At 33.7% G+C, this 23,413-nt stretch overlaps 1 protein-coding gene across 1 annotated transcript; it reads right to left on the bottom strand.

Annotated features, from left to right (window-relative positions):
• Positions 1-533: 533 nt before the first annotated feature.
• LOC131033602 (ATP synthase subunit beta, chloroplastic-like) lies at positions 534-22,963 on the bottom strand. The gene is made up of 2 exons (XM_057964842.2): positions 22,839-22,963; positions 534-1,161 (listed from the first exon to the last, which is right to left on the bottom strand). Exons 1-2 carry the CDS (start codon positions 22,961-22,963, stop codon positions 534-536), a joined length of 753 nt encoding a protein of 250 aa, XP_057820825.2.
• Between the last annotated feature and the right edge of the window lie 450 nt (positions 22,964-23,413).

The following is a 23,413-nucleotide window of genomic DNA, read 5'->3' as shown; positions in this document are numbered from 1 at the left end:
TCCACACTTCTTGGTCAACCGCAAAAGAATATATCAATAGAAATGTACACCGTGCGTAAACTTTAAAATATAAATAGCCGTTGTGCCTTGTGGTTGGTTATGGAAAGTGACGGTGATTAAAAGAAATTGGAGTTTGTTTTAAACAAGCCGTTTGAGCCAAATGTGAGGTTAAAAGATAACTTCTTCTTTCATCTATTTGATCTTGAGAGATGTGTAATATTATTTTATAAATGGTAAAATAAATATTATTTATTATTTATTTTCAAATTTAATTTTAATAATGAAAATTTAAGATGAATAATTAAAAATTGATATTTATAAATATGTTTTAAAAATGATATTTAATTAGTTGAAATATGAAATAATGTATTTTTTTTTTGGAGAATTTAAAAAAAATTAAAAGAAGGATAAAAATTCATTCAATCACAAAATGAGATACAAAGCCAGAAGGGGCACAAGCCTAACAGAGAAAAAATTATACAACCTTGTCAACATCCACTAAAGTATCCAACACGAGTCATTTCTAAAGATAACTACCCCCTAGTCTTGAGCTTGATATTGCCGTCCCGTCCTGAAGGAAGTGATGGAATTCTTTGAGCCTTAGCAATGTTGTTGATTAATTCCATAATTAACACTGTTTTACCCACTCCAGCTCCCCCAAATAATCCAATTTCCCCCCCACGGCGGTAAGGAGCTAAAAGATCCACTACTTTAATGCCTTTTTCAAAGATTGAAAATCTGGTATCGAATTGTGTAAAGGCGGGAGCAGATCTATGAATAGGAGATATTGTGAGAGCATCTACAGGACCTAAGTCATCAACAGGTTCCCCAAGAACATTAAAAATTCTTCCAAGAGTAGTTTCACCAATTGGAACACTAAGTGGACCTCTTGTATCAATTACTTTCATTCCTCTCATCAAACCATCTGTAGCACTCATAGCTATAGCTCTAACCTTATTATTTCCTAATAATTGTTGTACCTCGCAAGTCACACTTATTGGCTGACTAGTTGTATCGTTATCTTTAACTATCAAGGAATTGTAAATTCTAGGCATATTACCTGGAGGGAAATATACATCGAGTACTGGGCCGATTATCTGATCAATATGTCCTGCCTGATTTTCTACAAGTGTGGAAACTCCAAGAATAAAAGGATTGATTCTAATAAAAAAATATAAAAAGAAAAGGATATTGATTCCAATTGCTAATACTAGCAAAAAACCTAAAAAAGCAAAAATGCTCCGTAATGAGTTGGTTCTCTTTCTTTGTAAAGTCCCTGGGGCAAAAGTGTAAACTCCTGGTGAATCTAACATTATTTTTAGGAGGAAAATTTCATATTGACGGTGAAATTTTTTTCAAATTAGGAAAAAAAATTAATTTGTATTGGCAATTTTTTTCTTAACGTATGAAAATTCCATAAAATCTTGGCAAATAATTCATTACTGTTGGGGAAAATATATAATGTATGAAGCAAATCTTTTGCTTTTAAAGGAAAAAATATATAAGTGTATGGGCGAAAAGTTTTATTGCAAAGGAAAAATTATTTAATTGTATTGGCAAATTTTATCTACCGTTTGAAAATTGTTTAATTTTATTGCCTAATCTTTCGTTATTTATGGAAAAATAAATATTTTATTGGCAATTTCATTGTCATTTTTGTTATCTATTAATAGCCACTTTTCAAGAGTTGTGAATCGTCATGTGGGCCAATGCCAAATTTATGCAACATCCATCAATTTATAATTTTAAATTATATATTATTTAAGACCGTTCGACGATCATAGATCAATAGATGGTTGATAATGTTGCACAGTCCTAATCGACATTTATTAATGTCTTGTCACTAACATTCTCTAACTGTGATCCCTACACACGACTTCCAATTCGGTAGTGGCGCTAAAGATATTACCAGTTTTACGCACTTGTCCATTTATGGGAAAGATTTATAGAGAGATACGAAAGATTTAAAAAAATTTAAAGCACAAAGGAATTAAGAGGGTTAGAGAAGGAATTGCTATTTATAGATGATCTACACTTCTTTCTTCTTCAATTCGCCTTTGAAATTCTGCCTTTGGTTTAGGTCTTTAGGCTATATAATTTGATATTCATATTTTCGAAGATGGACACTCCTATCTAGTTGAGAAGTACATCTAAGGAGGACTAGAAGGCATTTTTGGGCTTGGTCAAAGACACAACTCTAGCATCAGTTTGTAAGGAGGTTGGGTTTTTTTACAAATGAGGCTACGAGGATGGTGTTGGGATAAGGGCTTTTGCAAAATGTTGATAGATACCAAGTTAACATGGACATTACATCCCAAATTTTGACATCGCTTCTAGACCTCGGAGGAGACAAGGTGGATATTCTGATGCTGTTAAGGAAGATCTTCAAAGAAGAATTCCTTAGGCATGAAGTTCAAGTTGTCGTCTTTGTAGAAATAGGGGTGGGGATCCCTCGGGAAAGTGATTTACACAAACTTCTCCAGCCAAGCCGAAATGTGGCCAGGCAACCTTTTATTTTGAACCTGAATGCTGAGCAATCGACGTGACATAGGAAATTGGCACATATTGGTAGGGATTTACTCTAGAAATGGTTTCTCCTGGATAAATTTCCAGACCACAGATGGCTCGATGAATTCTCAGAGCTTATCCTCTCTAGAGAATTCTACTTAGACAGAGGGGAAGATCTTTAAGGTTACCCATGAAGGGTTTCAGTTTTTGTTTTATTTTTTAGATACCATCATACCACTGGTCCACTACCAGTGCTCTAGTAGTTTTATTTTTTTTGGCTAGTTCCTCGTAACCTCCCTCATTTTGGCTTTAAAGTTTTGGAGGGACTTCGACAGTCGACTATTGTAAATTTACAAAACATATTAATGAAAAATTTGCACCTTCAAGTTCATTTTAGTTTGTCTTTAATGAGAGAGGAGACATCTCTTAAATAGAGATGAGGAGAGGAGTTACAAAGTAACTCCCAAATCTATGAATGCCACCATTCATAAAATGTGTGTGCCATGTGTCCACATCCTCTTATGGAGGAAATCTAATATTTCTTAATAAAGGAGAATAAAAGAAATTACTTGTCCTCACACATGTACTAGAAGACAAATTACATGTAGGAATTCCAAAGGAATATCCTAAGAAAGATTAAATATTCTAACACCCCCCCTTAAGCTTTACTTGGGGAGTTTACATCAAACCCTTCAATGGGTTGCAATCCAAGATTTTTACAATGAAATTGGAACTTTTCTTTACAAAGTGGCTTGGTCAAAATATCTGCAACTTGGTCTTCCCCCTTGCAATAGAGGAGTGATACTTGTTTGTCTTTAATTTGTTCTCTAATAAAGTGGTGTTGGAGAGAAATGTGTTTTGTCCTTGCATGGAAAACTAGATTTTTAGCCAAGGCAATGGCACTTTGGTTGTCACAATACAATTGAGCTGGTTCGTGTTGAGGTAGACCCGAATCTTCAAGTAGTCTTCTAAGCCACAAGACTTCTTTGGAAGCATTAGTGCATCCTTTGTACTCAGCTTCAGTGGATCCAAGAGAGGTAGATTGTTTCTTTTTACTATTCCAAGAAATTGCTCCTGAACCAACAAAAAAACAATAACCACAAGTAGATTTCCCATCATTGGGATCTCCACCTAGATCGGAATCAGTAAAACCTTTTAAAGTAAAATCAAAATTTGCATCATAAAACAAACCTACATTAATAGTTCCTTTAATATATCTTAAAATTCTCTTACCAACTTTAAAGTGTGTTTGTTGAGGTTTAGACATGAATCTTGAAACCAAACCAACACTATAAGCAATATATGGCCTAGTAAGAGTTAAATAATTCAAACTTCCAACTAATTGTCTATACAATGTAGGATCAACAAGAGGAGTTTGCATATCAAGCATTAACTTCGTGCCTAATTCAATAGGATTTGAAACATGGTGAGCATCATTCATTTTAAACTTATCTATGAGATCTTGAGCATATTTACTTTGAGATAAGAAAATTCCTTTAGAGGTTTGCCAAATTTGCATTCCTAAGAAATAATGTAAAAGACCTAAATCAGCCATTTGAAATTTTTGATTAAGTTGAAACTTAATATCAGAAATCAAAGTATTGGAACTTGAAGTAAGAATCAAATAATCTACATACAAGATAATAATGATAATATCATCTTCACTATGTTTAATATACAAGTCAGGATCATTTTTACTTCTAATAAATCCTTGAGAAAGAAAGAATGCATTAATCTTTGAATACCACTCCCTAGGATATTGCTTTAATCCATAAATTGATTTTAATTTACAAACTAAGTGTGCATTACCTTCTTTAATAAAACCAGGAGGTTGAGACATATAAATTTCCTCATGTAAATCACCACTAAGAAAAGCACTTTTAACATCCATTTGGTGAATAGGCTAGTTCATTCTAGAAGCTAAAGCAAGAACAAGTTTAATTGTAGGCATTTTAGCAACAGGAGCAAAAGTTTCAATATAATCTAAGCCTTCAATTTGAGAAAAACCTCTAGCAACTAATCTAGCTTTAAATTTACTAACTTGATTATTAGCATTCAATTTGGTTTTATAAAGCCACTTGTAAGAAACAAGATTTTTACCATGAGGCAAGGGAACTAAATCCCAAGTTTGGTTAGAAATTAAAGTATCATATTCTTCCTTCATTGCTTTTTGCCAATGTGGTTGATTTTTAGCTTGATCAAATGTTTTAGGATCATTAGAATTCATAATAGTAGTCATTAAAGCATAATTACAATAATTAACTCTTCTAGCTTGAAGTCTATCCATTCTAGCTAAGTATTCATCATTATCTTGAATTAAAGATTTAAACCATTTAGGTCTTCTTTTAGAAGTAATAGATTCATCACTAGAAGAAGAGTCATGAGGAGTAGAGTTATTATTATCATCATCACTATCACGAGAAGGAATAGAAAGAGATGCATTAGGAGTAGGGTTAAGATAAGGAGGTTGGTCCTCCACAAGCACAACTTTGCTTTGAGAAAGTTCATCATCCTCCACTTTAGAACAATCGTGAATGCCTTTTTCTGCAATACAAACATCTCTTGCAACTTTTACCTTGTTAGTAATAGGATTGTAGACTCTATAACCTTTAGTATTTTCATCATAACCAACAAAAATAAAAGGAGAATATTTAGCATCTAATTTTTTTCTTTTCTCCTTAGGTTTGTGAACATAAGCTATGGAACCAAAAATTCTTAAATTCTGCAAATTGGGCTTTCTACCAGACCAAGCTTCTTCAGGAGTTTTATCCTTTAAGGCTTTGGTAGGTGTTCTATTAATTAAATAAGTTGAACAAGCCATAGCTTTAGCCTAAAACTTGTAATCCATATTTTTTGCATGCAATAAACATCTAGCCATTTCAACAATTGTCCTATGCTTCCATTCTACCACACCATTTTGTTGTGGTGTATAAGGAACGGTAAGCTCATGTTTAATTCCAAAAGATTTCAAATAAGAATTAAATGCATTATTGACATATTCTCTTCCATTTTCAGTACGAAGAATCTTAATTTTAGAACCAGATTGCCTTTCTACAAACATATGAAATTCAGTAAACACATCAAGCACTTGATCCTTACTATGAAGGAAATATATCCATGTTCTCCTTGAAAAATCATCAACAAAGGTAAGAGCATACCTTGAACCTTGGATGGAGGGATTCTCCATGGGACCCAAGAGATCACTATGAACTAGATGAAATTTAGTATATGCCCTCCAAGATTGACCATGAGGAAAGGGTTCCTTATGTATCTTACCACTCATGCAACCATTGCAAACAATTTGACAAGGAACAATACTAGGCAATCCATCAACCATATTTGCATTTTGCATCAATGAAATATAATCAGAATTGAGATGGCCAAGTCTTTCATGCCATATAGTAAAATCAACAGTAGTAAGCAAGGAATACTTTGTAGGAGCAAATTCATAGAACTTGAATAAGTTATCACTGTCCATTTTAGCAGTAGAAATAACATAATTAGTTTTTGGATCAATGATATAACACATGCCCCTATAAAAGTTAATCTTATAATCTTGACAAAGTTTAGGAACTGAAATCAAATTTAATTTTAATTCAGGAACATAAAGAACATCATGTAATTTCCCATTAGGAACATTCACATCACCAATAGCCTCAACTTTGCTACTATGATTATTAGCTAATTGAACAGGAATATTAGAAGTATTAGAATTCAAAGATTCAAAACATTCTTTATGAGAAGTAACATGCTGAGATGCACCAGAATCAGTAATCCACTCAAGTGGTTGAGAAACATTATAAGTACATGTAAATGCATGACGAGATGAATTACCATTATTATTACCTTTCTTATAATGAGGTTTATGTTGTTGATTATTTTGATTATTTTGGTTCATGGGATTTTTACCATTTTGCTTCTTAAAACAATTATTAGTAATATCACCATCTTTCCCACAATATGTGCAATGGGGTCTTGTTTGAGAATTATTCCTTTGATTATTGTACGTATTATTATGATTATTATTATGAGGATTGTTATGATAGGATTTAGAATGAGATTGATAATTAGAAAATTTGTGATTATGATTATGATTATGATTATTATTATTATTATTATTATTATTATTGGATCGAAAATTATTATTATGATTTTGGTTTTTAGACATAAAAGCATGTTCACTGCTTTTAAGAGTACCAAATTGAATTAATTTAGCTTCCTCTTGACGTAATAAATTACGAAAAAATATCATAAGTTAATTGAATAGCTAAACTAGGAATAGCAAGTTGAGCATGAATATTCGTAATAAATTACTGAAATTGACGAGGAAGACATTTTTTAAGAATAAGATGAATTAAACGTAAATCAACTAGAGTAACTCCTAAACTAGTTAATTGACTATTAACAGAATTAAACTTTAATAAGAATTCATCCATAGTTTTAAAATCTGTATACCTGAGATCTTCAAGTTGATCTTGAAGCTGAATTTTTCGGGATTCATTTGAGCTATCATAAGTTGTTTTTAAAATTTCCCAAGCTTCATACACTTTTGTACAATTTCCAATTAGAACATACAAATCAGGAACCATTGAAATACCAATTAAACCAAGTGCTTCCTCATTTTGAGCCTTCCATCTATCTTGGTCGGCTTGAGGAGTAGTTGTAGCGGGCTCAAAGGTTTTATCATTTGCAACATCCAAAAGATGCTTGAAACGAAAAATAAAAGAAATATGTGTTTTCCATGAATGATAATTAGAACTATTTAATTTGATTTCCAGAATTAAAGTAGACATGATAACAAAATAATAGTTAGTAAAAAAAAAATTCCCTTTGATTAGAAAACGGAAATTAACCTCCTTGATTAAAAATTGAATCAACTTTTAATAATGAAAAAAATTATCAAGAAATATTATTTTCAATTTTTTTAATAACAAATTAAAATTGAAAAAATACCTAAATTTTAATTAAACAAACTTATATTAAAAAAACTTTAAATCTTTATAATAACAAAATAAAAATTCTCTATATTAATAACTTTATTTAAAATAAATTTTATTAAAAATAAATAAAAATAAAATGAACTCAACAAAACTTTATTTTTAAATAAACTTTTATAAAACTAAACTAAACTTTTAAAAGGAAACTAAACTTTTACATTAAATAATATTAAACTTTACTTAATGTTAAAGAGCTAAACTATTATTTCAAAAAAGTTAACGAGCCTTATTACAGGTAAGACAAAGAAACCTTAAAATTTTAAAGTTAAATTTTTAAACCTTATGATATATGTGAGAGGGATTTATCCTTTGACTTTTTTTGAATTCAGTTATATGAAATGTAATAAAGCTAAAGATAAATAAAATGTAAGAACAAATCAATACATAAATTATGATAAAAGCTATACGTTATGACAAAGATAAACCAAAATAAATAGAGTTTGGTGCTGAGATACTCTGTAGGGAGGGACATTACGGCAGAGATTTGGTGTTGTAGGGAGGGACGATAAGTAAAAAAAGAATAAAAAATTACCAACTCAAATGCAGGTAAAATGGTTTCAGAAGTGTGTAAAGAGAGCACACAAAAAGATTTGAAGATAAGAGGAATCGTATATTAGAGTAGAGAAAACTAAAGATTTAGGAATTAATCAGAGAAAGCTTTAGATACAAGCTGCGAAAGATTTATCATATTTCTAGACAAAGATAGATATGTAACCTAGATGATTGAGTTAGTATTTCGTAAGTGAAATAAAACTTTAGATAGAATTATTTTAAACAGATTTAACTAGAGATGAACTAAAACTGTTCTTTGAATCTGCAACCAGAAATAGTTAGAAAATATATAAATCAATATTAACCTGCAAGCAAATCAGAGAAGCAACTGAATAATGGAAAATGTTTTGGCGGAAAGCCTTCCAAATCTGATAAATATAAATTATAAAATATAGGAAAAGAGGTTAGAAATGGAGTTTTGGCAACAAGCCTTCGAAAACCACAACTTTAAACCAGAAAGAAGAAACTTTGGTGGCAAGCCTTCCAAAGTTTAAAAAACAAACAAACTAGAATCTAAGAAGATGAAACTTGTAGGCAAACTTGTTAACAAGTTTGAAAAAAAAATTTAAAAACTGAAACCAAAACCTGCACAATAGAAATTATTAGAGAAAGAACTTCTTCTCCTCTAACAAGATTGTCTCCAAGAAGGTGAACTCTACAGAATGGTAACCTTCATCAATCTCAACTTGAAACAAGGATTAGAAACCTGCTCTGATACCATGAAAGAAAATACAAGAGCAAAAAAAGAAAAAGAAAATCCAAGTAAGTTTATTGATGAAGTAAATGTTACCAAGAGAAATGCAGAAACCTTGGAGCAAGCACCCAAATGTGAAGGAGGCACAAGAATTTTTGAAAGGGGAAAAGCAAAGAAAAACCCCTTGTGATATTATGAATGAGGCAATGCCTAAAATGAGAGAGAGAGAGAGAGAGAGAGAGAGAGAGAGAGAGAGAGAGAGAGAGAGAGAGAGAGAGAGAGAGAGCAAGAAGCTCTTTACAATAATGTCATTAAGAAGAAATGAGAGAGGAGACATCTCTTAAATAGAGATGAGGAGAGGAGTTACAAAGTAACTCCCAAATCTATGAATGCCACCATTCATAAAATGTGTGCGCCATGTGTCCACGTCCTCTTATGGAGGAAATCTAATATTCCATAGTAAAGGAAAATAAAAGAAATTACTTGTCCTCACACATGTACTAGAAGACAAATTACATGTAGGAATTCCAAAGGAATATCCTAAACTAAATACAAATAAACCTAAGCCAAGTAAAGATTAAATATTCTAACAAAATGCTTCCAATCTCATTCTTTTGCACTTAGCAGATTCTAGTTTGTGAATGAAATGACCAAAATTGTGTCACTATGTGTAAGAATTTATGGGCAAAATTGAAATTGCAATGCAGTACCAAGTTAATAATTTGTGGATCTGAAAATGAACCAAACAAATGTTTATGTGTAAGAGCTTGAAAAATAATAATTTTGAATGGAGGCATGCACACGAGGAGCAAGGGCGACTAGGGTTGTGGGAGAAGATGTAGGGGACAAAGACAATGATGATCCAGATGGAGAATGAGATGTTGGGGGATTCTTCATGTACCAGTCATCCTCCTTTACCACCTCTCTTGGCTCTATTCTTTGGCGACTTGGTTGGAACAGGTGGTTTCTCTCTAGTGCTCGAGCTAGCTAGTGTGGGGGTAGAGGTTTTGGTTAACCGAGCTAAGCATGCTAACGGCCAAAGGTCATGATCTCCTTTGCCTATTTCCTCTTGACCTATGGTGGGGTTTGGCTATGATGGTTTCCCATGGCTGTATTGTGTCAGGAGTAGACGATAAGCCCTTCCCTTTCCTTTGGTCGTGGTCTTTGGTGTTGCTCTACTTAGTTTTGGATGCAGCTTTGGGTGTTTCCTTCTATGATGTGTGTTGGCCTAGTATCAATGCAGGGGAGGCTCCTTTATGTTCCTCTACACTCTTCTTTGATGCAGTGATGCCATCTGTCATTATGGGTATTAGGGGTTTTTTGTTTGCTGCTATCTTGTTCTTTCTCAAGGCGAAGGTGTTCTAGGAGTAGGGTTTTACCTTGGGTTGGTCTATGTTGATGCTAGGGACCCCTTCTTGGGAGGTCTACATGTTTTAGTGGCCTCCCTTTTATTGGTTTCCTCTTTATAGCTCTTTAAGCTTGGAATGGAAGCTTTCTTCATTGATCTATTTGAGGGCTTTTCTTGTTCCTTTGTTAAGGTTTTTCTCTCCCCTCATACTGTTCTTTGGATTCTTATCTTTAGCCCTTGATGTGGACTTTGATGCTGCAGGGGTTCTTTGTTTTGAGCATTAGCTTGACCATCGTTTCTAGATCTACTAAGGATCCTCTTTAAGGTGGTGGGTGCTTCATTTTCTTTATGTCTCTCAAGAGGTTCTCTCTCATGGTGCAACTACAGGGGTTTCTTGTTCAGGGGGTCTGCTTGACCTTGGTTTTTGGTTCTACTTGAGATCTCTTTGTTCAGTCTATCTCAACCAATCCTATAGAGGTGGATCATTATTCTATAGAGGGGAAGAGTTGTTGGCTGAGATTGGGGGTATTGGATGCCCAGTTTCTCAAGGCTGAAATGTTGAATGATGCTTTCTCCTCGCTGCCAATGCTTTCTCCTTGCTGCCAGACTTATTTCTCTTTTTTCCTATATAGGTGGAGAATGTGGTGGAGATGGTGTGTAGGGTATCTATTTGGATTAGGCCTCTTTCTAAGTGCAAGGTTTTGGGAACCTTTTCAAAACCAAGTTAGCTAGTAAAGCTTAATGGTTCCATCTCTCGATTGCTAGACTTTGGTTTGTGGTTAGAAGTTTTGTTCTCTCTGCTGAAGGTCTCCTTCCTTTCATCCCCTATTGAGGCTAGGGGAGCCTTTCAAAAACCCCATGCCTATGTTCGGTTCTTAATGTTTATAATGTTTATTATGTGGTTTATTGTCTGGCTAGTCGTTGACAGTTATCAAGGGCCTATTATGGACTATTGTTGTTTTTGGTTAAGGGTCAGTCTTTCTTTGAGTAGCTTCGAAATTTTGTCTCAAGTTAAGGGAACCCAAAATACATCTCCTAGTTGGCTGAGGGTGCCTATCAAACCCTCGATCTTTTCTCTTATATACTATAGTTTATTGTTGTAGGAGTGTTGGTGGTGCCAACTTGATTTGTAATGATTATTTGTTGAATGTTTGGCTGGCTCTTTCTGTTTGTGGTTGCATTGGTGTTTTGTTGGTGTTAGCCTGTTTTGTTGGTTTTTGGCTATTGTGTTTCATTGTTAGTATCTTTGAGTAGATTTGTCTATTGGGTTCTAGATCCCGGTAAAATCACAATGGTTTCAAGTCCCTTCAAAACCTATTGTTTGGGGTTTTGGGTCCCCATAAAACCTATTTTTCCTTAGTCAAAAATATATATATGTGTGTGTGATTTTGTGAATCATTAACAAAATAAAATTACAATACATTAGCAAGTACTCGGTTAATAATTAAGAGTTAGTTGAGTAGTAATAATTTCATAAAAGAAATACATGATGAATAGAAAATAAGATGCTTGGGAAAAGTAGGAGTGAAAATGGATATGCCCATTCTTCTAAGGGCTAGGAAAAGGCAAATGGCCTTCATTGGTATGATTACAGACAAGAGGTTGGTCTCAACTCTGAGAACAGACCATCATCTTGTCCTGCACACAATCAAGATGATTCTAGGAGAAGACTATCTTCAAGATCACCATAGGTATAGGGTATGTTTGAAGAATTTTTTTTGGGCTAGATGAGGCGCTGAGAGCCTTCATGGCTAGGGCACGATCAAATGGTGTATATTATTTATTTTAATTAATTGTCAAAATAGACTATGATTGGAAATGTTTAATAATTTATAAAAAATTATAAACCATAACCTTAATCAATTTATTATTTTATAATCTTTCAGATTTTTAAAATACTTAATAATTACATTAAATAAGAAAAATAAATAAAATTTGATGAACGTTGGATTAGGATGACCTCAAATCGACAACGTAAGCTCCATTTCGGGTTGAAGTTGTGAGGGTTAAAAAATTTCGTAACCATCCTCCTGAAAAGTGACACGTTTGATCAGAAGAGTTGATGTTATCTATAGCAAACTGGCAGAGGTTATCCCTAGAAATGGATTGGTGTATGGCTTAGATTTTTTTGGAGAAAGATTGAGATGGTGGGAAGATCCTATATAGCAGGATATTGGTGATGATCTTTCTACAAAAGGAAAATGGATGAGTTTTTCAGAATCAAGTATGCATGTAAGGAAGAGGAGTGGTGGGATGAGTCACTGGAAGAGAAGATTAATTGGTTGTTCAATAGAGCTAATGACAAAGAAAAAGAGACAGTGGTTATCATTTTGAGCCTTGATATATGGAGCGGAGTCCATGTACATGACGAATTGGTGATGGAAAAACTATTTAAACCAATCGTGCAGGTTTTGGGCTACTCAATCTCAACCAATTGGATTGTCTAAAGGATGGTGAGAGAAGACCACATGCAAGAGGTTATGGCTGCACTAGATTGCATAGAGGTGGCTCCAGAATCAGGTTATGTGATGGGGTATTTCTAGTTGAATGCTAAGGGGAAGAAGAAGAAGATGAGGAAGGCCTGGAGTCTGTTCAAAGCTGGGATAATGAAGGCATACAACATGCGTAAATTTGTAGATTACATGAAGGAGAATGCTAATGTTATGGTAGAAGAGATAGTTGATAGGGTGATAGAGATTGGCCCTTAATTGAAGAAGTAATAATATACTATATGATTCATTGGCCCTATATCCTACAATCTAAATGTCTGGCGGGTCCCCATTGAATAAGTATGAACTCAACAGTGCAAACAGATAGAGATGAATTTAAAATAATATTATAACACTTTAGAAATATGATAACTTACCTTTAGATCACTGGCAGTCACCAATGTAGTTAACATCAATGGTTGTTCCTAGTTTGAAACTTTGCTAGTGATCTGAATTGAGAGCTCAGAAGCGACCAAATTGTGTAGAGATAAATCTGATCTTTGACTATATTTATACCAATCCTTATTTGGAAAATTCAATGGGAATTTTATATGGTATACATATATTTGGCGAATCACTCTTAACTATAACACGTCTTATGTAATTTTTGATGTGATTATGGGTTGTCCAATTAATTGGCAATTATAATAGAGCTAGCAAAAATTAGGGTGAATTGAGACACACTTCCGCAAAATGCTAGGCGAATTGGGTCCTCTTGGCCAATCAATTTGTATATAGCTATTGGTGAATTATGACCATTTATTAAGACAACCTCGAAAAGTGTAGGTGAAAATATCGAATTTACCACGTGGAAAATGTAGATTCTATTGGCGAAATATTAATAGAAATAAAATTAATTACATAAAACAATGGGAAATTGTGTTGTGCATTTGACAAATATTGATAAAGTCCAGACGACATGGCCAACCCCGATCGATACAATATATTCAGCATTTTCCAAGTCGACAAAGTGAAATATTCACCACTAAAGTAAACCTTGATCATAAGACTATTTGGCCAAACAATCAACAACCCCATTCCACTCCCCAAGAGTATGACAAAAAGTAACAGATTCCAAGGAATTGCACAACCAAATAATTTCCCAATCACCATATCTAAATGCCAACTAACCTCACCTAACCAATTCTTATTCAACAAAGGAATTAGACTCACAAATAATTTGATTCCAACTAAGAATACAACTACACTCCATCACATGCAAAATGGCAACATCCTCCATGAGATTATTGGTATGGTAAACCTTATAAACAGAGAAAAAAAAATGAATATCTTCAGAGCTATCACGACCAACCCCTCCAATACTGGCATGGTCGGGGTTCCCCTAAGATGAACCATCAATATTAAGTTTTAAGACTCCCTGAGGAGGAGGAGACCAACGACCAGCCCTATTAACTCTTCGCAAAGGATGGCGACATCTATTTCTCATGATCTGCCTAACATACTGCCCCCCAAAAGAAGGAACACCACCCTGAAGAGAAAAATTGAATCAATTACAAAATCAACATCCCCAGGATCCACATCCCCAACAAAGTCACACTTTGCCAAGACAATCTCCCGAAGAGAATGAATAATTCTCCACCGCAAATGTTGAACAATCATCCTAGCATCATGAAAAATATTGTAATTCTTTTCCAACCAAATATGCCAAATGATAAAAGAGGGACCAATAGCCCAAGCAACCCAGAGAAAAGAAGTCTTAACAAGAGGTTTACTCAGGCGACCCCAAAATTCAACTAAAGAAGAAACATGCTAGTAGGTCTGATTCCAAAGTCCCTACCAAAGATGTCAAATAGCCCTAGAGAAGGAGCATTGAAATAAGAGGTCAGCAACACATTCCTCACTATTACAACAAAGAACACATATAGAGGGACCCTGAAAATGACGTTTGCACAAATTATCCCAAGTAAGACAACAATTTTGGACAACCAATCACATGTAAAGGTTGCATTAGGCCAAGAAAAATTATTCCACACATGTTTCCACTAAGGAACCTCCTCCCCTCCAAAAAGTTGATGAATGAGATCCAAGTAACCTGCAACAACAAAAATTTTACTAGTTTTTAAAGTGTTAGATTGGAGCATAAGATCCACATTTTGTAAGTAAAATTATTATAATCATTATTCTTATTAATCACTTAGAGAATATTAAATGTTTTTAAATTAAAAAAATCAAATAGATATATTTTGATAATTATAAATTTTTTTGAAATATGAAACTGTAGACGTATAAAAAGACCATATTCCTAAATGAATATTTAATGTTCATTTTCTTCTCATTCCTCTATTTTAGTTAAATCTAATTTAATTAAATCATCTACATTCTTCTATTTAATTAAATAAATTATTCAATTTATTTATTTAAATTCACTTAAGCCCTTTACATCATTTTCTTGAATAAATCATTTTATTTAATCCCTTCTCTCTACTTTAATTAAATTTACATTTAATTAAATAGTTCACCCCAATTAAATAAATCTAAATTTATTTAAATCCTCACTTGCAACCAAATTAAAATAAACCAATTTATTTTAATTAAATCCTATTATTCCTCACCCACTTGCATTTTCCTACATCTCCCACTTGCCTCCTAACCCTCTTCCTAAATTCTTCTAGAATACCTCTAATCCTAATCAATTAACCTAAACCCATCAATTATCCCCTTTGCCTAAATTTGAGGAGGTCACTTCTCAAATTTGGAGTAAAGCCTTCCAAAGGCATTAAAGCCTTTATGCCTTCAACAAGCTAACTTGTTGAAAACCCCCAAATTTGGAAGGACTCATACAAATTTGTCCCCAAAGTCTTCAAACCATTAATGGTTAACTAACCCTTAGTGGCATGGTTAGAGACTTTTTTGCCTAACTCAACCCTCATCTAACCCAGGGGTGTCATCAAGCATTCATTGCTTTGACCATGGTTATCCCTTTAACCCTTGCACAAGAGTTTATCCTTTGGATAAAAGCTTTATCCAATGGATAAACTTAACCTAACCTTAACCTTTACCCTCTAAGGTAACCATGAGGTCTTCTCAAGCATTTAATGCTTCTTACCTCTCCTCTCAAGCAGTCTTATGTTAACAATTGTCACCATTTCATTGGTGAGAATTGCAAACATGGATTGATAGCTTTCAATCCTAGCCCTTGATAAGATCCTTCAATCCTGACCATTCATTGCCCCATTTCTTCTATAAATAGAGATCTCAATCCTTCATTTCTATCATCCAAGTCTTTAGCATCATACTTATACTTAATTTTAACAAGCATTTAGCCTCTCTTTTAGAAATAAATCTAATAATCATTTTAGAGTATTTCTATCATCTTAGATTAAATCATATAGCTAGTATATCATGTTAGGATAAGTATTTTTACTAACCTTGTCATCTTATCATCTAGTTTAGTTCATTTACTAGAATCATGCATAAATAGGATGCATTCATACTAAATTTGATCAAAAGCATCCCTCGTTCTTGCATTCGTCATCCCTAAGTCACTTTTCTCAGTGATCTGAGAGCAAAGGCATTGTCTTGAGGGACCTTGTGAGATAGATAACCATGGAACACTCATTGGGAAGTTGAGCCATCCATCATGGATCCATAACTTACACCAAGAGTCCTGTGGGTGTGTGGGTAAGTCCTTGAAATATTTTCACATTTTGGATTTCATTGAACCGCATTTCCCACATACATTTCTGGTGCCCACCGTGGGGCATAACCCCATTAATCAAATCAGTTTTTGAATTTAACCAACTTTGTAGGTACATGGGAAAGGAGAATCAACACATGGATAATATTCCTTAGCACATCCGGTATACTGTTCGGTGTGTGGGACTCATATCCTAGCGCGTAGAAACCCTCCCTTAGCACATAGATTTTTTTTAAATTTTTCCTGTAGATTTCGGCATGGGAACCTAACAATATAGCACATTTGGAAAATAGTTCAGTGCTTCAAGTCTATCTGATAGTGCATCCGGGTTATTTTGTAGTGCATCACAGACAAAGAGGAAAAATTAATTTGTAACCAAGATCAGATTTAGACTTGTGAAAGTCCACAAAGCCAGTATTTTTTCTAATGGATTTAATTGTTGTTTTTGTAGGAATTCTGACAGTTTCATTGTAGCTTTGGGAGTCCATTTTATTTTAAAGATAGGATTTAAAGTAGTTTGAAGTTTTTACTAACTTATCTAAGTTAGTTAAAAATTTGAATTCTTTGAATTCTTGTTTAAAGCTAAAATTGAACTCACACCTCATTTGGGCACTTAAAAAGAATCACAAAAAAAAAAAAAATTTCTTGCTTTCCTAGGAGAGACCTTTCATTTGGACATCTAAAAAGAACAAGACAATCTTTCATTTTGCAAAAGGATTTAAAAACAACCTCACCATCCTTTGGTGTTTAAAAGGATCAACTTCAATTTTGCAAGGTAAAAGAACCACACTTGTTCAGTTTTATCCAAAAAATTAAAGAGGGAAGTTCTTCCCTTTTTGTCGATTTCTTTTGTTGACCATCAGAATTGAAATTTTTCTTTGTTGACCAAGTTGCTTTACTGGATCAGATAATCATTGATTTGATGGGATAAAATGAACACCATGTTTTTGTGGAGCAATATCTCCATATAGATTTTACCAAATAATTGCAATAAAAGGTTAAAAAGAACACTTGTGTGCTTTGATTCGAAAGTGGAAGGAATATGCTCTCCCCTTAACTGGGTGATCAAAAAGCCAGACCACTCTTACACCTTCAGTGTTTATTGCATTAAAACCTTTAGCAAGTTTGCCCTCCTGAGGAGTTGAACAACTCTTAAAGCCATTTTTTGGCCGGTGTGAGGGGAACGACCTAAGTGGGGAATAGTTTTAACACCAAGTGTTCCAACCCACTATAATCAAAAGTGGAAAGTGACAAAAGTCCTTTTCAATGGTTGCACATAGTGATTAGCCTTCCCCCAGTATCATTACGATACGTAAAGCCTTTGTTCTAAAGGTTGGGAAGCCTCCTGAGGGAGTTTATCACTGACGACCGAACAGGAAGCCTGATTACGAACTTTAGCAATAGAAACCTTGAGCCAAGTTAGTATCCAAACATTTACAGTATCATAGTGAAAGGGTGGGGAAGAATTCGCCCTCAAGATTACTCACCATATATCTCCCAAGATAACTACTCAATTGTGAAGCAATTCACTTTGAGTTAATTTATGGCAAAAGGCAAAAAAAGGGGCACCCCCTAGGGGGTGACAAGGCTGTTTGAGCTGACGGAATATTGAGAGTAGTGAGCTATGGTATTGTTGACGACCTTTGAATAAAGAGTCTGATTGATTTGTATTAGTATCCAAACTTGTTGAAACATTGGGGATTCGAACACATCCTTGCAGAACATACACTCATTGTTTAGACTAGGCCAAATGGTTATCTCTTTTGTGTTGTGCATCCATTTCTTACTTCAGAAAATCATCTATCATAGAAAAACCACCAAGTCAAACTACTAGGACAGTTTAGTGCGTAAGAACAACATCTTAGTGCTTAGAAACCATATTTTAGCGCTTGTAAGCTTCAACATAGCACATTTCTTCTTAACTTTAGCGCATAGACAATCTCAAGTAAACAGTTTCAAACCTTCGCGCTTTTTGAAAACATTCTAGCGCGTGGAAGAAACAGCTTAGTGCACGGAGACCAAACATTAGCGCGTTGAAGTCAACAGTTAGCGAATTAGAAGCTCATACTAGCGCATAAACCTTTCAAAGAAAAATAAACTCCAACAATCTTGTTAGCACGTCAAAAAGGCAGCTTAGCACGTAGAGACTCTTCTCTAGCGCGTCGCGAAAATTCAGTAGCGCATTGGGTTTTTGGCTTAGCGCATAGTAAAAACTAAGAAAATAGGGGGCAAAACAGAAGCTATTTTTGAAAAATCTAAAAACAGTTGTCAAGAGATAAGACACATCTCTCCTATCAAAATCGGGAAACACCATCACACGTATCAAAAGGTCATTCAATCAAACAAATTTTTATCCAAAAACCCCTTTTAGTTGAATATTTCATATTTATAAAAAATCTACTCTCTTTTTAGAAGTATCTATCTTTCTTCAAAGATCATTTTCTATCCCATTGATAGCAATTTATCCTTGATCATGCTTCCTCTACACTTGTTGAAACATATCTCCTTTACAACTATCTCTTCCTTGATTAAAGAAGTATATTATTTAATGAATCTTACACATAGCTTGGAACACAATTATTTTTATTAATAATATCTCCTTGGTGTTGAAATTGTTTTATCCTTGATGTGGATCTCTATCTTCCTTAATCTATCAACATGACAATATGTTCACATTTTAAGGGAGGCAATATATAGCCTCCTTATTTCTTGTGTTTGGTTCACACTAGTCTCATATTTTGGTGCAAATTACAACACACATTTTTTAGTTGCATTTTTATATTACCTAGAAAATGTGCGTTCTTCTTTGTAATCTTTGTGATTGATGCACATTGCAACACCCATTTTATAGTTTATCTAGAAATCAAAGATTCTATTTTATAATCTTCCTTACCATGAGTCAATTAGCATAATCACCTTGCTTGACCTATTTGAATATCCCTTCTCTAAGGTAGATCACCCAACATAACACATCTTGTTGGCCAGTGGAAATCATACCAACTCTCATCACTTGGTGTACATCCTTGTTAATTCTATAAGTCCACTTGTCCTCTCACAATAACATGCGAAGAATGATATTATTAGTTGATACATTTTTGGCATTGCTCGATCTCTTCACCTAATTAAATTGAAACCCTTTATTCTCTTTAGTAATAATGTTGATTACTTTATCTATATTTGATGTTTTTGCAAGGATTGATGGGATCCTAAGCTTGGGGTCTTCGTCATCCCTCAACATAGTTCTAGATAGAATATGAAACTAAGTTCCATAGTCCCTTGAAAAGGAAACCAACTTGAAATGTGTTAAGGTGTTGGTTCCCACTATTTGTGATCTAATCTTGATATTTTTTTATGACCAATAGAAGCTGTTCTAAAAGTGAAAATACCCTGAGAAATGCATATAAAGACATCATTTACAATTTTTTTGATCATCTTTTCATAATCTAGCAATTCTATTTCAAGTCCTAATTCCTTCACCCAACGATAGAATTCAGTACAAGGAACATCAAGTGACAATAATTTATCTTTAATTATGTCTTCATGATGGATTTTTTATGATTTATCATGTCATTGTATCAACACTTGGACGACTTATGTAAAGAGCATTGCATCACCACCATGATCAATATTGAGGTATAGTCTTGTCAATTCAGTATTTCATTTTAAATTTAGCCTCTACTCTACCATGGGTAATCTCACTTCTAATCAATCAAAGTTGTAGTTCAAGTTAATTCCTAATTAGGGTTTGACTTAGGCAAACTCCTATACAACACAAAAAATTTCCTATTTTTGTTTGTAGGTTTCGAACTTGATATCTAAAACTTGTATATTTTCAAAGAGTAGACTCAAACAAAATGTTTCAACCTTCAAAAAGCCAAAAAAACCTAGTATATTCCAATTTACACATGTGATGGACACTTTATAGATGAATCTTATAGAGAGCAATCTATAAAGCATCCTAATCCAGAATCCAAAGTGTCAATTGATGGAAGAACCATCAAGTCTAGGGTACTAGGCACATTTGACTGACACTTTTAGCCCTAGTTTCAATGATAAGTTCCTTTTTGAATCTTGTTTCTAGATCTATACTTCTAGGTTGACTTCAAATTTTGTATTTACCTATTTATATTGAATATTGTCAATTTTGCATCATTTCACCTTGTTATTGACAATCAATATTTAGAAGGAAAAATTTAATGATAATTCTTATCTCTCTATAGGATTTAAGTTGATCCTAGTTGGTTGTTCTAATTGATTATCCTAGAACTCCAATGATCTAGAAAATTTAAATCATCAAATTTTAAGATTAGTGACCAATTAATAAAATTTAATCAAAAAATTGAAATATTTTACACTTTAGGCTTTGAAAAACTATGGTTGGTCTCACTTACAATATCTACATATGTCCACAACTCATTCTCAGATATAACAAAGGAGATGGGCTCTGGAAAAAAATATAGTAAGAAAATAATTCTTAACTCTAAGTTTGGCTTCATTCCTAGTTATTAAGAACTAATCAACAATTGAGAACGAGATTCTAACTAAAACTACTCCTAATAACATGGAAATAAATTGGACTTTGATATTTGGATTTTCTCTAAACTAGGAGCTGGATAAAACAAAGGATTGGTGTCTTATGTAGGCTAAGGGTGTCAGAAATGCAAACAATAAAAGTATCCTTCTAGCATAGTAACAACAAGACACTAGGACTTTTATATTAATGCTTTAAATTAATGAGTCCTTATGTTCAGACAAAATTCTTCTTTAGATTCATAACATGCATTCAGAAGTACTATGAAATGTTTAAATCAATTAAATATTTCCTTGAAAGAATAATAAATAGACCATATTGTTGGCAATTTCATGATCCCTTAGTCCCATCATAATGATAATCGATCTGGGACAACCAAAACTGGCTAAAACCCTTGTTGATGCTAAGTCTAAAGGTTAAGAGCTATAACTCTAAACCCCCCTGAGCCATCCTGATTTTTAGGGATTTCATCCACTTCATCTGCAAATGCATTCAATTAAGTCTTTCCCCTCTTTGAGAAGATTTACTTGCACACTAGAAAATTTTTATTTCTATGATCAAATCACCTTGCAACTAAACCCTAGTTGTGTTAGGATTTTTGAACTCATTTTCCAATCAAAGTTATGGTTGAACTATAAAGGCAAATTTGTAACATATGCAAAGGATCCTTCCTTTCATTCTCATATAGAATTTTTTTTTTGTATCTACAATATTGCCTCGTCTTTACATTTATAAGATCATTTGTTTTACCTCTTTTGTGGTTCAAACACCTTATGCAAATTATCTTGCCTACATTCGAATGTATTTTTCTCTGCTTCTAGATTGTGTGATTGTGTTAATACACTTAATAGGTGTTGTTTGAGAATCCTTCTCATTCCTTCCATTATCTAATTAGGTTCTAACCTTTACATATATCTTTGAAAACTAATTAAAATAGGAATTTGTGTATGTTTAGGTGATTTTCATTGATGTTTTGTGCAGTCATGGGCAAGGGAAGACATAATTTCATCTTGGTGCATCACCTCCCTTTGACTTTTTCTTCACTTGTACTCCCCTTTCCTCTACAAGTTGTTAGAGTAGGTTTAGAAGTAGGATTTCAAATGTTAGGTCGGTTCAACACTTGCACCCTGGTCAGAGAGGAAGCCAACCTTCTCTAAAGATTCAACCATACTTAGCAAGGTTCCACACTTTATGGTTGTTTCCATGTTTCACAAGGTTGTTTGAATTATAGACTCAAACAACAGTGCAAACTTTTGTGATAATACATACGTTATAAAAACACTACAAAGATGAATACAAAATATCCTTGATATTTGTATTGATATAAACTATGAATATATATTCATAGAGACAATTTTGAAATAATTGTTCTCTTAGTATTTATATTCTGACTTGAAATTGCTATATAAATAAACAATTACAATCTATACTAATGTTTTCAAACTCTAGACTTAGGACTACTCTGTACTGCCAACCCAAAACATAAATTTTAGAACCCTTCAAAATGGTCTTGGAATACCTTTTATAAAACAAGGGAACAAGCAGCATGAGACCGTATACATGCGTCTTTTTTTCATTTGACAATCTTTCGAAATTGTAGAATATACCAAAAAGCATCTTTGAAGCAGAAAAGACAAAACATATATTGCACCACTTGGAGGAGAGTTGGAGCTCCAAACCGGACACAAACTTTGATGAAGATGATCCACCCCTCTAAACTAATTATAGTTGAAACAAATGCATGAAAGGAAACTCAAATTGGAGCCATTCGAAGAATCTCAGCTATCTTGTTCAAGGTCACGGCCAAGACTGGCATCCAAACTCCATGTTGTTACGGAGAGAAATGAAATTTCCCATCCTTCACAATAACTAGTAGACCCAATCATGCTTCCAATGACTTCAAACCCTCTCCCCTCATCAATCAATGTTAAACCTATTAAACTAAGCTAATCATTCACTATGATAATCTATTATCATAGAGAAGAGTAAATAGATCATATGACGTGCATCTTCTAAAGCTTATAAAATTCTGCATCGACCAAGGCAGCGTTTCTATAAGACCTCATTTCTTCAAGGCATTCTGTCAAATTGTTCACATGGTGTATTGTGGGTTCGGCATCACATTCTGTAAAGATGATCACTTCTTTCTTGCCGATGTCTGTTGTCTCTGCAAGGATCCACGCCATGCTCAATCTTAAATTCCAACACAGCATATAAAATTGCACAGGAATTTAAGACCGCTATGATACCATATGGTGAAAACTTGATTGATTAATTGTATATCTTTGATGAAATACAAACCTACATATATAAACAAGGAGGGTGCACTGAAAAGTTGTAGAGTGCCCCAAACACCCATCAACCGCAATATAACAATCTGATAATATAAGTTCTACGCTAACAGTTTAATAAAGCCTTATATTAGTGGATCTACACTTTACATCTAACTCAAATTGATTAACAAACTAGCTACTTTTGACATATTATTGTTATCATTGAAACCAAATGTTAATATTCACACATTTAGTTATTCATTATCTTAACACTCTCTCTTTATTAATTGTTGGCATTTTTGATGTTTATGTTGTGACTGTCATTGATGGACACACACTTGCATTGAGATCCTCTTTATATGT

This window comes from Cryptomeria japonica, chromosome 3 (assembly GCF_030272615.1).
Source record: "Cryptomeria japonica chromosome 3, Sugi_1.0, whole genome shotgun sequence".
In the NCBI taxonomy this organism is placed as follows: domain Eukaryota; kingdom Viridiplantae; phylum Streptophyta; class Pinopsida; order Cupressales; family Cupressaceae; genus Cryptomeria; species Cryptomeria japonica.
Note: the sequence above shows the minus strand (reverse complement) of the source record. Positions and strands in the feature narration are given on the sequence as shown.

What these genes read in the sequence shown, in the direction of transcription:
- LOC131033602 (XM_057964842.2), bottom strand. Translation starts at nt 22,963, where the DNA reads ATGGCGTGGATCCTTGCAGAGACAACAGACATCGGCAAGAAAGAAGTG. An exon ending in GAATGCCTTGAAGAAATGAG is followed by an intron (nt 1,162 to 22,838) that starts GTCTTATAGAAA and finishes TTTTTTTATTAG; the next exon opens with AATCAATCCTTTTATTCTTG.